This window comes from Pelobates fuscus, chromosome 5, assembly GCF_036172605.1.
Source record: "Pelobates fuscus isolate aPelFus1 chromosome 5, aPelFus1.pri, whole genome shotgun sequence".
In the NCBI taxonomy this organism is placed as follows: Eukaryota; Metazoa; Chordata; class Amphibia; order Anura; family Pelobatidae; genus Pelobates; species Pelobates fuscus.
In genome coordinates this window covers 209,678,790-209,691,378 of record NC_086321.1, presented here as the reverse complement: position 1 = coordinate 209,691,378, position 12,589 = coordinate 209,678,790, and the positions used below count along the sequence as shown (strand labels likewise).

General features: G+C 40.0%; 1 protein-coding gene across 1 annotated transcript in view; it reads right to left on the bottom strand.

The window, feature by feature from the left end:
* The window catches only part of LOC134612752 (uncharacterized), a 112,203-nt gene extending 105,095 nt beyond the window's left edge, over positions 1-7,108 (bottom strand). The window contains exons 1-2 of the mRNA XM_063457186.1: positions 7,020-7,108; positions 371-2,573 (exon numbers count right to left, since the gene is read on the bottom strand). Of these exons, the coding sequence (XP_063313256.1) occupies positions 371-2,573 (2,203 nt within the window). The 5' untranslated portion in view covers positions 7,020-7,108. The remainder of the gene's footprint in view (positions 1-370; positions 2,574-7,019) is intronic.
* Positions 7,109-12,589: the final 5,481 nt, after the last annotated feature.

Below are 12,589 nucleotides of genomic sequence, written 5' to 3'. Positions count from 1 at the left end.
CAACAATAAGAACAGTTGAAAAATAATTCAACAAGCCAAATGATTACTTCAGTTTATTCAAAACAGAATGTCCTGTACAATTCAAATGATTAATATCTAGGAAAACAGGAATTCTTTTATGTGAACATACAAAATAGAAAAGAAGCACCTAAGCATAGTGCGTGCCGCAGTAATTACATTTTTGATCATTCAATCAGAACATTTTCAATTTTCAAAGTAACAATCCTCTTAAAATAGTTATAGAAAATTGGTTAAGAACATTAATGCACTTCTGTGAATTAAGACCTTAATTATAAATTTAGGATGAATTAATGCAACACTAATTAGGTTAAACAGGAAACATTTTATTTGATAATACATTTTTCTTTACCTACTGAACCTTTAATGGTAGTTCCATGAATGTCCTTTAAGTTGTTCGTAAACAAATTATGATTATTTACATTTGCTTGTGCTTCAGGATAGGTTGAACCAGGTGATACTAGAGCATTTGTAGCTCCCAAAAACTGTGTTTCACTTTCTTCTGAATCACTTTTGTCATCTATCTGGAATACACGGTACTGGGTTGGGCTAGAATGTAAATGTGGTCCACGAAGGTCTACAGAGGACTCATCTTCACTTGACACTTCATTTGAATTAGTGGTTGATATGTTATCACTTGTCTTTTTTTGTTCTTCAATTTTTAGATTTTCTAGCTTGTTTACATAAAATAAATATTTTTCCAACACACTTCCATCACTGTCAGAGGTTATATCTGAACCATCTTCCCAACAAAGTACTCTTTTACTTTCTTTTTCTTTCAAAGTTGATGAAGGTTTGTTTTCTAAGTTATTTTGGGAATTCGTAATATTAGTGGAAACAAACATTTCATCTAGTAACGTTCCTTTTGCTACTTGTGAGTTTTTTTCTGAAGCATCTGTAGGAATTTGACTTTGGGTGACAAACAAAACAGACCCACACCCTGCACACCAGCTTGAGTTTGTTTCAGAGGTGAAACTGCACACTGGGCACACTTTGTGCAATTTGGTTTTAGAATTCTCTTGTAAATATTTAGCTGAGTGAGCTGAATAGGATTGGTTCTCAATGGCTGGACTATATAAACTGCCTGCTTCTTTTGATGATATGTATCGCCTTGGAGTATTAGACTCCACAAACTTTTTCACAAAGAAAGTTCGGTCTGTCCTCAACCCATCTTCTTCTAATGTGGACCGATGTGTTATTTCTGATTCTTTATGAAGCTTTTCCAAATTTACTAGAAAATCATTAAGTCTTTCTGTATCAAGACTTGACATAGAGGAACTTTGTCCATCTTCTCTTTCATGATAATTGCCACTTGCGCTTCCTACGGATTCAGTTATAGTACTATCAGAATCATAGTCTAATTGTGCATACTTTGAAAAATCCATAGACATATCCTCTTCTTCTTCATTACCGTCTTGTCCCCTGCCAAGATGTATTTGTTTTATCAAATTAATGTCATTTTGATTACTTGAAGTATTTGGGTGGAATCCGTGTTTGACCTTTGGAGAAAATATTTGAATGTAAGGGTCTGTAAAATAATTTTTATGGTGAGCAGAAGCATGTTGAATAGTCACATTTAAACTGTCTCTAGGATGCATTCTATTTCTAACGCCATTCCACTCAGATGATAGGGAATCCATCTCTGTTGTGCTCCTTGAAATTTGACTGTGTCTTTTTGCTACCTGTCCACTATGCACAAACAATTCTTTATCATTAGCTTGAAATGAAGGTTGTGTTTTAGCTTGGATGATGTCAGAATCTATCGACAAATCGCATTTAGTAGATTTGCTTAGAGAAGACAAGACCTTTAACTCTTCGGGCATATAGTGTGATGTATCTTTATTGTAAAGGGGATTAAAAGATGAATCAATAGAGGCAATTCTAGACTTATTTAAAGGTAGTCTGTCTGATGGATTAGCAGTTGTGTAAGAAAACGGTTGTCTGGCTCCTTCATTAGTACTCATTACTGGAATAGCTAAACTTTTTAAGGAAACATTGTCTTGGGATAACATTGAAACATTTTGTAAACTATCATCACAATTCCACTGGTTTAAAAACTTTTTAGCCCAGGTCATCACATGCTGAAGTTTCTGAGCTTCTGGAACAGAGCTATCTTCTAAGAGTTCCTGATCTAAACCAGAAATGAAGCTACTTCTTAGGAGACTCCGTTGAGTAGAGGGCTCACTTGTGCACACTTCAGCCTGAGCTAATGGTGACTGTGTTATTTCTGGTGTATGACTTAAAGTTTTTGCTACGGCTAGATCGGTAAACTTTGGACGGCCATTAGATATTGAAGAAGATTGTTCCAATCGAGAGGAAGGTGCAGAACGACATTTTCTGGGTGTTTTACTCCTTTTAGGTTGCTGGAAAACCATGCTTACATTACTGCCAGAACGGGGTGATTCCCGAGAGCTAGAGAGGGTGCTCGTAGACTGTTTTCCATTGAAGTAGTTTAATCGTTTTTCACGAAGAAATTTAAGATGACTTGTTCGTGGTGTGTCTATGATGTTAAGCTCGCTGGGTGGTGCAGCTGCTTTAGGTCCTGTTTGTTCCATCTAAAAAGATACAGATATTTATATTAAAATATGCAACAGATAATCTGAAAGATTATAATCTATCCTAAGATAAAGCTTACTGGAATGTTTTGGAGTAGGAAAACTATATATATTTTCCATAACATGGACAAACTATTACATTTTAATAATTAAAACATTTTATTCCAGCCTGGTTCTACCAACAACATTGGTCTTTTTGAAAGGAAATTATCTTTTTTTTCTAGTTCATATTCTCAGGAAAATGGAGTTTGAACCTGATCATTGGACTAGTGGCATGGAGCGTATAAAAAGACATGGGACATTGAGAGGAAGAGAGCAAGTAATGTATACAATGGAATAGTATGCATGTACTAAGAAAAAGCTTACTGTCATCAGGATGTGGAACTGCAAAAAATGTATCACTACATTTTTGCTGCCAAATTTCTAAAAAACAGATAAATCACTATCAAGTTTCATAATCTTAGCCAAGGAGGTGGGAGTGGCAGCCCAGAGACTGGCACAGCGAGGGCTAAAAGGTGATTAAAAAGCCTTTTTACTAAACTGAGGGGTGGGGAAGTAGGGGGAGAACACCTAAATAGTTAGTATGGCACTATAGCATTTGGACTATCTGTTTGTATTCCTTACTCTATAGTGTTCCTTTAAATCCGTAGAGGATGAACTGGAAAAGGGGCACAACTTCTGATCCTTATTACACATTGTGGAAAAAATAGAGAGGTCCAGGCACTCCAGATATCAGTAGAATAGGCAATTTATTAAACTCACAGCCAAGGCAACATTTCGACCATACTGTTCTTTATCAAGCTGGTCGACACGTTGCCTTGGCTGTGAGTTTAATAAATTGCCTATTCTACTGATATCTGGAGTGCCTGGACCTCCCTATTTTTTCCACTAATACATTGGTTTCTTGGTACTGGGGCCGGTCTGGTTGCACGCGGACTCAGATGGGGATTGAGTGCAGTTCCACTTCATCTTTTAGAAATACCTTATTACACATTGCACATTTTCGTGCAGGAGGGATTGGCAAGAGTACTGTACTTGTTTGAGGGATCTATGGTCTCTATGTTAAATCTTGGCTGTGAGAACAAGCAACACGCTATTGCAGTCATATGGCAATATGACTGAACATTTTCCCGCATATCTGTCTCTATGCTTCCGCTCCCAGAAAAGACTAAACAAAGAGACTGGGAAAGCAGAATGGAGGCAATACCATGTGGATTTGGTGCCAGGAAGTGCAAAGCCAGTCCTTAAACCCTAGAGCAGAGCAACACCAGGTAGGAAAGACTAATATATATACATATATATATATATATATATATATATATAAGCCTGCCACAACATCAATGTACCCCATTCTTGTCAGGTCCTACTCTAGCAGCCTAATGCTTGCGCTTATGAGATTAATCCACTTACTTGGGAAAGAGTAGGACCTGCCAAGAATGGGGTACATTGACGTTGTGGCCGGCTTATGCAATATATGATCATATAATGTAACTAAACCCCCATTATTTTTGCCTAGATTAGGTGTTTTTAAATAAAACTATCACATTGGATTAGCCGTATTAGTCCAGTAGACAAGATGCCAAAATACCAGAGTATAAAAAAGGTAGCATTGCATACTGCAATACTCTGGTATGTTGGCATCTTATATATATGTATGTATATATATTTATTGTGTTCGTGTATATGTCTGTATATGCCTATATTTCTGCTGCTAAATCATATTGTGACAAATTCTCACAATACAGTTTAAATTCCCCCTGAAGCTGAGATTACTCATGGCCCTGCTCTGAAATGTGTAAGTATGAAACTCGAGTCTATATATTTATCAGAATTGTGTTTTTTATACTCTACCTTTTGTTTTTTTTGTTCTTCTCAACACATTACCTGCTCTACTGGATGTGGAGACCATAAATCCTTCTGGACAACCCTCGATATCCCAAGGCAGGGATTATGCCGTACATGCATTATCCAGCAGAGCTCTAAGTAGTTCTATTTTGTATGAGTGTTTTTTGCAACCCATTATACATGTACCCTGTTTTAATATACTGTGACATTATTTGTCTCATTTCTCCCTTATTTTTTTAAGATATACCCTGCTATCTGCTAAGGATCACACTTATATATGTATGTATTTAGTCTTATCACTTTATAGATATATTGCCCCACTGTGGTTGCAATTTTACTGTATATGTTTTGGCGCGGTCTACCATTGTTTATTATTGCCTTTATTGTATTTATACAAGGTAGTGGCAATCCTGGTAAGGTTTACAGCACCCGCTACATTTAATAACAAGATCCTATACACTCCTTTTTTTTTTTTTGCTAATTGTGTTTGTTACTTATTTTGTATGTGTAGCTAATTATGTGTGTGTTGGTATCTACGTATGAGTAAAATAGTTAAATTATATATGCCACCATTACTATTTTAGGTAACAAGTAACCTAAGGAAATATAATCACTTTATTTTCTTGTTAGTCATAGTAAATAAAAAAGGCTTGTTCATAGAACCCACTCTTTAAAGATCAGTTAGCAAACCCTAAGGTACAAAAAAAAAAAAAGCATATGCATTCACCTGATGTCCCCTTAATAATCATACATATGAAAACATATAGTGCAGCAAGTGCCCAGCATTCAGTAGTAATTACAGAAAATAATAAGACAACTAAATTATTTTCATGAGCCAGAAGTAATTTTATTTGAGTTTTAAAATGTATTAGAGTAATAAATAGCATTTTAATATCATTGTTTACAAGATTCTTTAAAAATGGAAACATAAATAAGTCAGTCTGCTGTAAACACTAGCGAGACCACCTATTATAGAAGACCTCTTTACTGCAATCCCCTTAGTTTAATGACTTACTGTCCCAAGTATCCCTATTTAGGAGGAACTGTCCCTATTTTGTGCCCAAATCCCTCTGTCCCTATTTTCTAGCCTATCAGGAGCAGAATACAATGTAATATAAACAGTGTGCAGAACATCAGGCAAGACAAAATGTACAGTGTGCAGAGCAAAATAAAATGTAATATACACAGTGTGCTTACACCCAGAGTAAGTACTAGTAGGATGTAGTGAGTTACACACAGTGTGCAGAGCAGGGTGTAGTGAGGTACAGACAGTGGGCAAAGCAGGGGGTAGTGAGGTACATACAGTGTGCAGAGCAGGGTGTAGTGAGGTACAGACAGTGGGCAAAGCAGGGGGTAGTGAGGTGCACACAGTGTGCAGAGCAGGGTGTAGTGAGGTACACACAGTGGGCAGAGCAGGATGTAGTAAGGTACACACAGTGTGCAGAGCAGGGTGTAGTGAGGTGCACACAGTGTGCAGAGCAGGGTGTAGTGAGGTACACACAGTGGGCAAAGCAGGGTGTAGTGAGGTACACACAGTGTGCAGAGCAGGGTGTAGGGAGGTACACAAAGTGGGCAGAGCAGGGTGTAGTGAGGTACACACAGTGTGCAGAGCAGGGTGTAGTGAGGTACACACAGTGGGCAAAGCAGGGGGTAGTGAGGTACACACAGTGTGTAGAGCAGGGTGTAGTGAGGTACACACAGTGTGCAGAGCAGGGTGTAGTGAGGTACACACAGTGTGCAGAGCTGGATGTGGTGTAACACACAGTGTGTAGAGCAGGGTGTAGTGAGGTACACACAGTGTGCAGAGCAGGGTGTAGTGAGGTGCACACTGTGTGCAGAGCAGGATGTGGTGTAACACACACAGTGTGCAGAGCAGGGTGTAGTGAGGTACACACAGTGTGCAGAGCAGGGTGTAGTGAGGTACACACAGTGTGCAGAGCTGGATGTGGTTTAACACACAGTGTGCAGAGCAGGGTGTAGTGAGGTACACACAGTGTGTAGAGCAGGGTGTAGTGAGGTACACACAGTGTGTAGAGCAGGGTGTAGTGAGGTGCACACTGTGTGCAGAGCAGGGTGTAGTGAGGTACAAACAGTGTGCAGAGCAGGATGTGGTGTAACACACACAGTGTGCAGAGCAGGGTGTAGTGAGGTACACACAGTGGGCAGAGCAGGGTGTAGTGAGGTACACACAGTGGGCAAAGCAGGGGGTAGTGACTAGTGAGGTACACACAGTGTGCAGAGCAGGGTGTAGTGAGGTACACACAGTGGGCAGAGCAGGGTGTAGTGAGGTACACACAGTGTGCAGAGCAGGGTGTAGTGAGGTACACACAGTGTGCAGAGCAGGGTGTAGTGAGATGCACACTGTGTGCAGAGCAGGATGTGGTGTAACACACACAGTGTGCAGAGCAGGGTGTAGTGAGGTACACACAGTGGGCAGAGCAGGGTGTAGTGAGGTACACACAGTGGGCGAAGCAGGGTGTAGTAAGGTACACACAGTGGGCAAAGCAGGGGGTAGTGAGGTACACACAGTGTGCAGAGCAGGGTGTAGTGAGGTGCACACGGTGTGCAGAGCAGGATGTGGTGTAGCACACACAGTGGTACCTCTCTCCGTGTAGCTATTTAGGCCCCTGCAGAAAAGGTATCGATGCGCTCCGATCACTCATGCATCCCGAGAGCAGAGCGAAGGTATGTCACCATGGCAACAGAAGACGCCAAACACAACACGAATCAAGTAGTGCGCACGCGTAGGCCACTGGCCGCTCCTTTGTGACGTCATGCAGTTCTGTGTAGTAACAGTCAGTAAACAGGGGGTGGGGGGCAGTGTATCTCGGGCTGAGCACCTCTATGGACAGCTTTTGTTAGCACACATACATAGCATAGTAAGGGGAACACGATATGTGAGAAAGCGCTCTGAGGTAATGTTTTAGGTTCATTATATTATATATAATTAGATTAGTACATTTGGCGATAGCCTATATAAACCTACTGCCTTCAGAGGTAACAAGGCAACATTTCGAAATGTACCACTTCACCCAGTCTGAGGCGCCTGTCCATTAGCTGCAAGTGTGATCTTACATCTATATTTTATTTAGAGATTTGTTCTGAGTATATAACAATGATAGATATTGGATGCTGAATTGAGTGACACTAGAGAAGGGGTGGATTTGTGATACTGCTGTGATCTGAAACATTGTGCCTAGTTTTCAAAGAACAATTACTATGGAAACCAGTGAAAGCAGGCAGACTTTGTTTATTACTTCACAAGGAGCACCCTACACAAATCCCCTAACCTTCCTCCAGCACTCCCAGACTATCAATGTTGTCCAGATTACACTATATTGATAGGGGGCTCCAGGTACTGGAAGAGTCTCAGGTTATATCAAACCATGTTAAACTGGGCAAGAGTGCCAGGGTAGGTTTGACGATATACATAGGTTAAAGGATGGACTAAAATGGAATCATCCAAATTGCAACTCGACAAATAAGGTATAAAAAGTAAATCAAAAAACTTTAACCAATCAGAAAACAACAGTCATCACAGATATAAGGTAGGACAGCCCTCTTTCTTTGGTGTGAACGTAGATAGTCCCTTTTAACTGGAAACGGAAAACTGTATAAACTTGAGCATCATGATAACTCCGAAATGTAATGAATTTTTGAGGAAATTACATCCTGTAGCGGTACTTACCCTTTCCAGGGGCCGGCCGGGATCCTCTGTTCGAGCCGCGCGCGGTCCTGCTGCTTCACGAGCCGCGCGTGGCTCACCCGGCGGCTGTAACAGAAAGGCGGGCAGTGACCGCGAGAAGCGGTCACGTGTCCCGCCTGACTCTAAGAGCGCGCCGCGGGTCTCGGGCGCGCTCTTAAAGGAACAGTGGAGAGCCTAAATTGGAGAAGGTCTCCCATTGGCCCCTGTCATGCCACATTCCACATACACTCACCTTTTGGGGGGGTGAATATGACAGGGGCCAATCAAATTAATTGCTAAGGTATATATACTCACCTTTTTCCCTTAGTACCTTGCCCTATCGTGGTTTCTGTTTCAGTTCCCTTTAGCGCTTGTTGTGTTCAGTTGTGTTTCTTCGTACTTGACCTTGGCTTTGTTTCTGACTCCGTTATCTCTTTATCCTTATCTGCTCTGTTTGCTGGCTTGCTGATTTTTGTGTACCAGACCTCGGCTAGTCCTAGTTTACGTTGTCTCTTTGTGCCCTTGACCTCGGATCGTTCCTGACTCTGTATCTCTCTCCTTTACGTCGAGTCCGGCCATTCTAAGGTCCGGTAGACGTATCTCGTCTCTGTGCTGTCATTTGTTAAGCTGAATCCTGCGTGTTGGGGTATATCACCGTTACACATCCCGCTTGTAGTCGATGGAAGTATTCATACTTAAAAGAAGGAGTAATAAGTGAAAGGTATTGGCAGTGACTGTATGTCCACATCTCACTCTTGTACATACATATTATAGTCGTCTATAAATTGAATAATATGTAAGGATAAGAATAAGGATATAACAACATCATAAATATACTTATAGAGGTGGAGCGCAAAGTTAGATCCACATCCCCTTAGGGTCCTTTAAGTGGCTTCAGCTCAGATGAATATATGGAGAAAAAATATAAAGTGCATATAATAGTGAAGCACAGTTACATTCAATTACACAAATTTATTTGTAATACACTAGACATCCAACACTCCTAACACTGAAGAGAAATAGATAAAAGTCTATTTCAAATAAAATACATAAGTCGGACAATACACACATGCATATAAAATAATAAACAAGCTAGATGCTAAGCCTCTTACGAGATAAAAGAAGGTGAGTGTCTGCAGACTCAGCTGCTACTCACAAACGCTTGTGCATTTGCCTGTGCCCAGGTACGATGTTGAAACAGCAGCCGGCCTCTCCTTTTTCCTCCACGGATGCTTTCGGGGAAGACAGACCGCTGAAAAATGCTGGGCAACAGATGGGGTTCTTCGAGCTTCCCGGGTGCTCCGCCCCCTTTGCGTCAATACGTAACGAACGTGCGTGGCGTGCGTCACTGCGTCGTCTACGCGTTTCGCCGAAGCTTCCTCAGGACGTAAAGCAGTGATGCCGTCTTTTCCGAATTGTCCAATATTTAAGGCAGTCCACTCATTTCTTATTGGACCACTTGTAATAGTCTCTATTAAGCAGGTGTGGTATGGTTTACCTGCAGTTAATACACTGTCTATTATACACAATACACATATCATTAAAATACAATTTAAAACAAACAGTACAGTATTCTTAATATTGCAACTTGATCCCTAATTTGCAAAAGGAAAAATAAATAAGAAAGATGAATAGGAAAATTTCATATTAGTATTTGATCTCAGCATGTTATTAAACCAGACTTTAACTCAATGTGCATAAGGTGCCCCTTTTCCCAATAACGTGCACGTATTTAAGGTGACCATTCCCCTTTTTTAAAGTGCTATGTTCTTAATCCTCTAAAAGTTTAAATAGTAATAATAATAAAAAATACAAAATAGTCTACCATAAAATTCATAAAATTTTTATTATAAAAAGTGACACAACTCGAAATCATTATTTAGGCCAAATGGAATGAGGGTATTAAGTTCAAAGATCCATCTCATTTCCATTTGGCCTAATTTCCTTATACGGTCTTCACCTCTCCAGTTAAAAAGTGCTTTTTGGATTCCAACAAATGATAGGCCAGAAGGGTCACTGTTATGTTGTTCTTTAAAATGTAGAGACACCTGATGCAATACAAAACCCCTACGTATATTGTAGACATGTTCTCCTACTCTAGTGTGCAGTTGGCGTGTCGTGCGTCCTATATAGCTTAATCCACAGGGACAGACGAGCATGTAAATTACATTGCTCGTGTGGCAGGTTATACAGTCCTTTAACTTATAAGTTCTAGTAGAAGATATAAAGTGGTCCTTAAAGGTTCTATGGGAGCTTGTGGCTTTGCATGCATTACATGTCCCACAGTTGTAAAAACCCTTCTTTAATCCTGCAAATTTTTCTAATGATCCTGAAGTCTTATTAGTGCCTTTATCATGCTTAAACGTCAGAATGTTCTTAACGTTTGGAACTCCTCTATGCACGATTTTCGGTTGAGCTGGTAAAAGACCATGCAGTATCGGGTCTTTCAACAAAAGGTGCCAGTTATTTTTAATAATGTTTCTCAGCCTGTCGTTGTATCTCCCTGCAAATTGGCATACAAAAGGAACATCATCCTTTGTTTCCTTATTATTTTTTACTCTATTATAATCCAAAAGAGACTTCCTGTCTATCTGTTTCACCTCTTCTAATGTCCTATTCAGATCTCTTTCCTCATACCCTCTGGCTCTGAAGTCCTCTATTATCCTCTGACCCTGATCCAAATAAGTCTCACTATCCGTACAATTTCTTCTAATGCGGATCAGTTGACTTTTTGGTACATTTTTAAGCCAGGGGCTATAGTGACAGCTGGACAGCTCTATATAGCTGTTCACATCGACAGCCTTGAAAAACGTTCTGGTTTTAATCGTTTCATCTTCCATAAAAATCGAGAGGTCAAGAAAGTCTACTTGAGATTTGCTGTAGTTAAAAACCAGGGATACTCCCCAGTCATTTGCGTTAACTTCTTCAATAAATAATTCTAAAAGTTCTACATCCCCCTTCCATATAAAAAACAGGTCATCTATATAGCGCTTGTATAGCACCAGGTTCTCCCCCCAGCCACCGCTCATATCCACAAATTCCCTAAAAAGACTTTTAAAAAGACATTTAGAAGACAATCTCAATCAGACACTCATAGAAATTTTAATTCACAAAACCGTTTTGAACCTCTGAATGAAAGGAATAGAGAGGTCCCTTTTTTAGAGAGAGACAGATTTCGGAACCACTCCCCTTTTTCAATTCAATCAAAGAGAAGACGACCAACAGAGGGAACAGGGGAGGGTGGAGAATACAGAGAAAGAGAAAAACGCACGAGAACATTGAACCCATAGGGATTTTTAATTTATCCAGTAAGGTTTTGACTATGGATCATATTACCCTACTGAATAAAGGTCTTAAATATGCACCTACTAAAGATTTTAATGCTTTTGAATTTTTTATTGATTTAAAAAAAATTAATAGAAAATTATGTTTAAAAAAACATTTTTTTAAAGAAAAAGAAAATGAACAGAATCCCACTGATAACATAACAGGCACAAGAAATGATATTATCCACACAGACCTTAAAGATAAATCCTAATTTTTTCCTAAATGGCAGATGTCAGGGGAAATGATAACCTTCGAACAGTTGGTTCAACAAGAGGCCAATAAAATTAAACCCTTGAGGAAATTCGAACAGAATTTGACAATATTGGAAGTAAAAGCCCTGAAAGATTTAAGAGAGGACCCCGACATCGTAGTGAAACCTGCGGATAAAGGGGGGGGATTGTTATTATGAGTAGTTCATATTATAAAGAGGAAGCCCAGAGATTATTGGGTGACAGTAGTACCGTATATACTCGAGTATAAGCCGACCCGAATATAAGCCGAGGCCCCTAATTTTACCCCAAAAAACTGGGAAAACGTATTGACTCGAGTATAAGACTAGGGTGGGAAATGCAGCAGCTACTGGTAAATTTCTAAATAAAATTAGATCCTAAAAAAATTATATTAATTGAATATTTATTTACAGTGTGTGTATATAATGAATGCAGTGTGTGCGTATGAATCTAGTGTGTGCGTATGAATGCAGTGTGTGCGTATGAATGCAGTGTGCGGATGAGTGCAGTGCGTGTATGAGAGCAGTGCGTGTATGAGTGCAGTGCGTGTATGAGTGCAGTGTGTATGAGTGCAGTGCGTGAGTGCAGTGTGTGTATGAGTGCAGTGTGTGTGTGTGTATGAGAGCAGTGTGTGTGTGTATGAGAGCAGTGTGTGTGTATATGAGTGCAGTGTGTGTGTGTATGAGTGCAGTGTGTGTGCGTATATATTAATTGAATATTTATTTCCAGTGTGTGTATATAATGAATGCAGTGTGTGTGTATGAGTGCAGTGTGTACTTCATGGGCCATATTCATCAGTTTCGAGTCAGTTCTTATCAGTGCAGTCCTGCGTTCCCCTGATGACATTGGGGTCTAGTTGTTACCCTGTGACAGTGCCAGGTCCGCGAAATACAGGATGCTTTAAAACCCTTCTTGATCCCTTTCCGTGG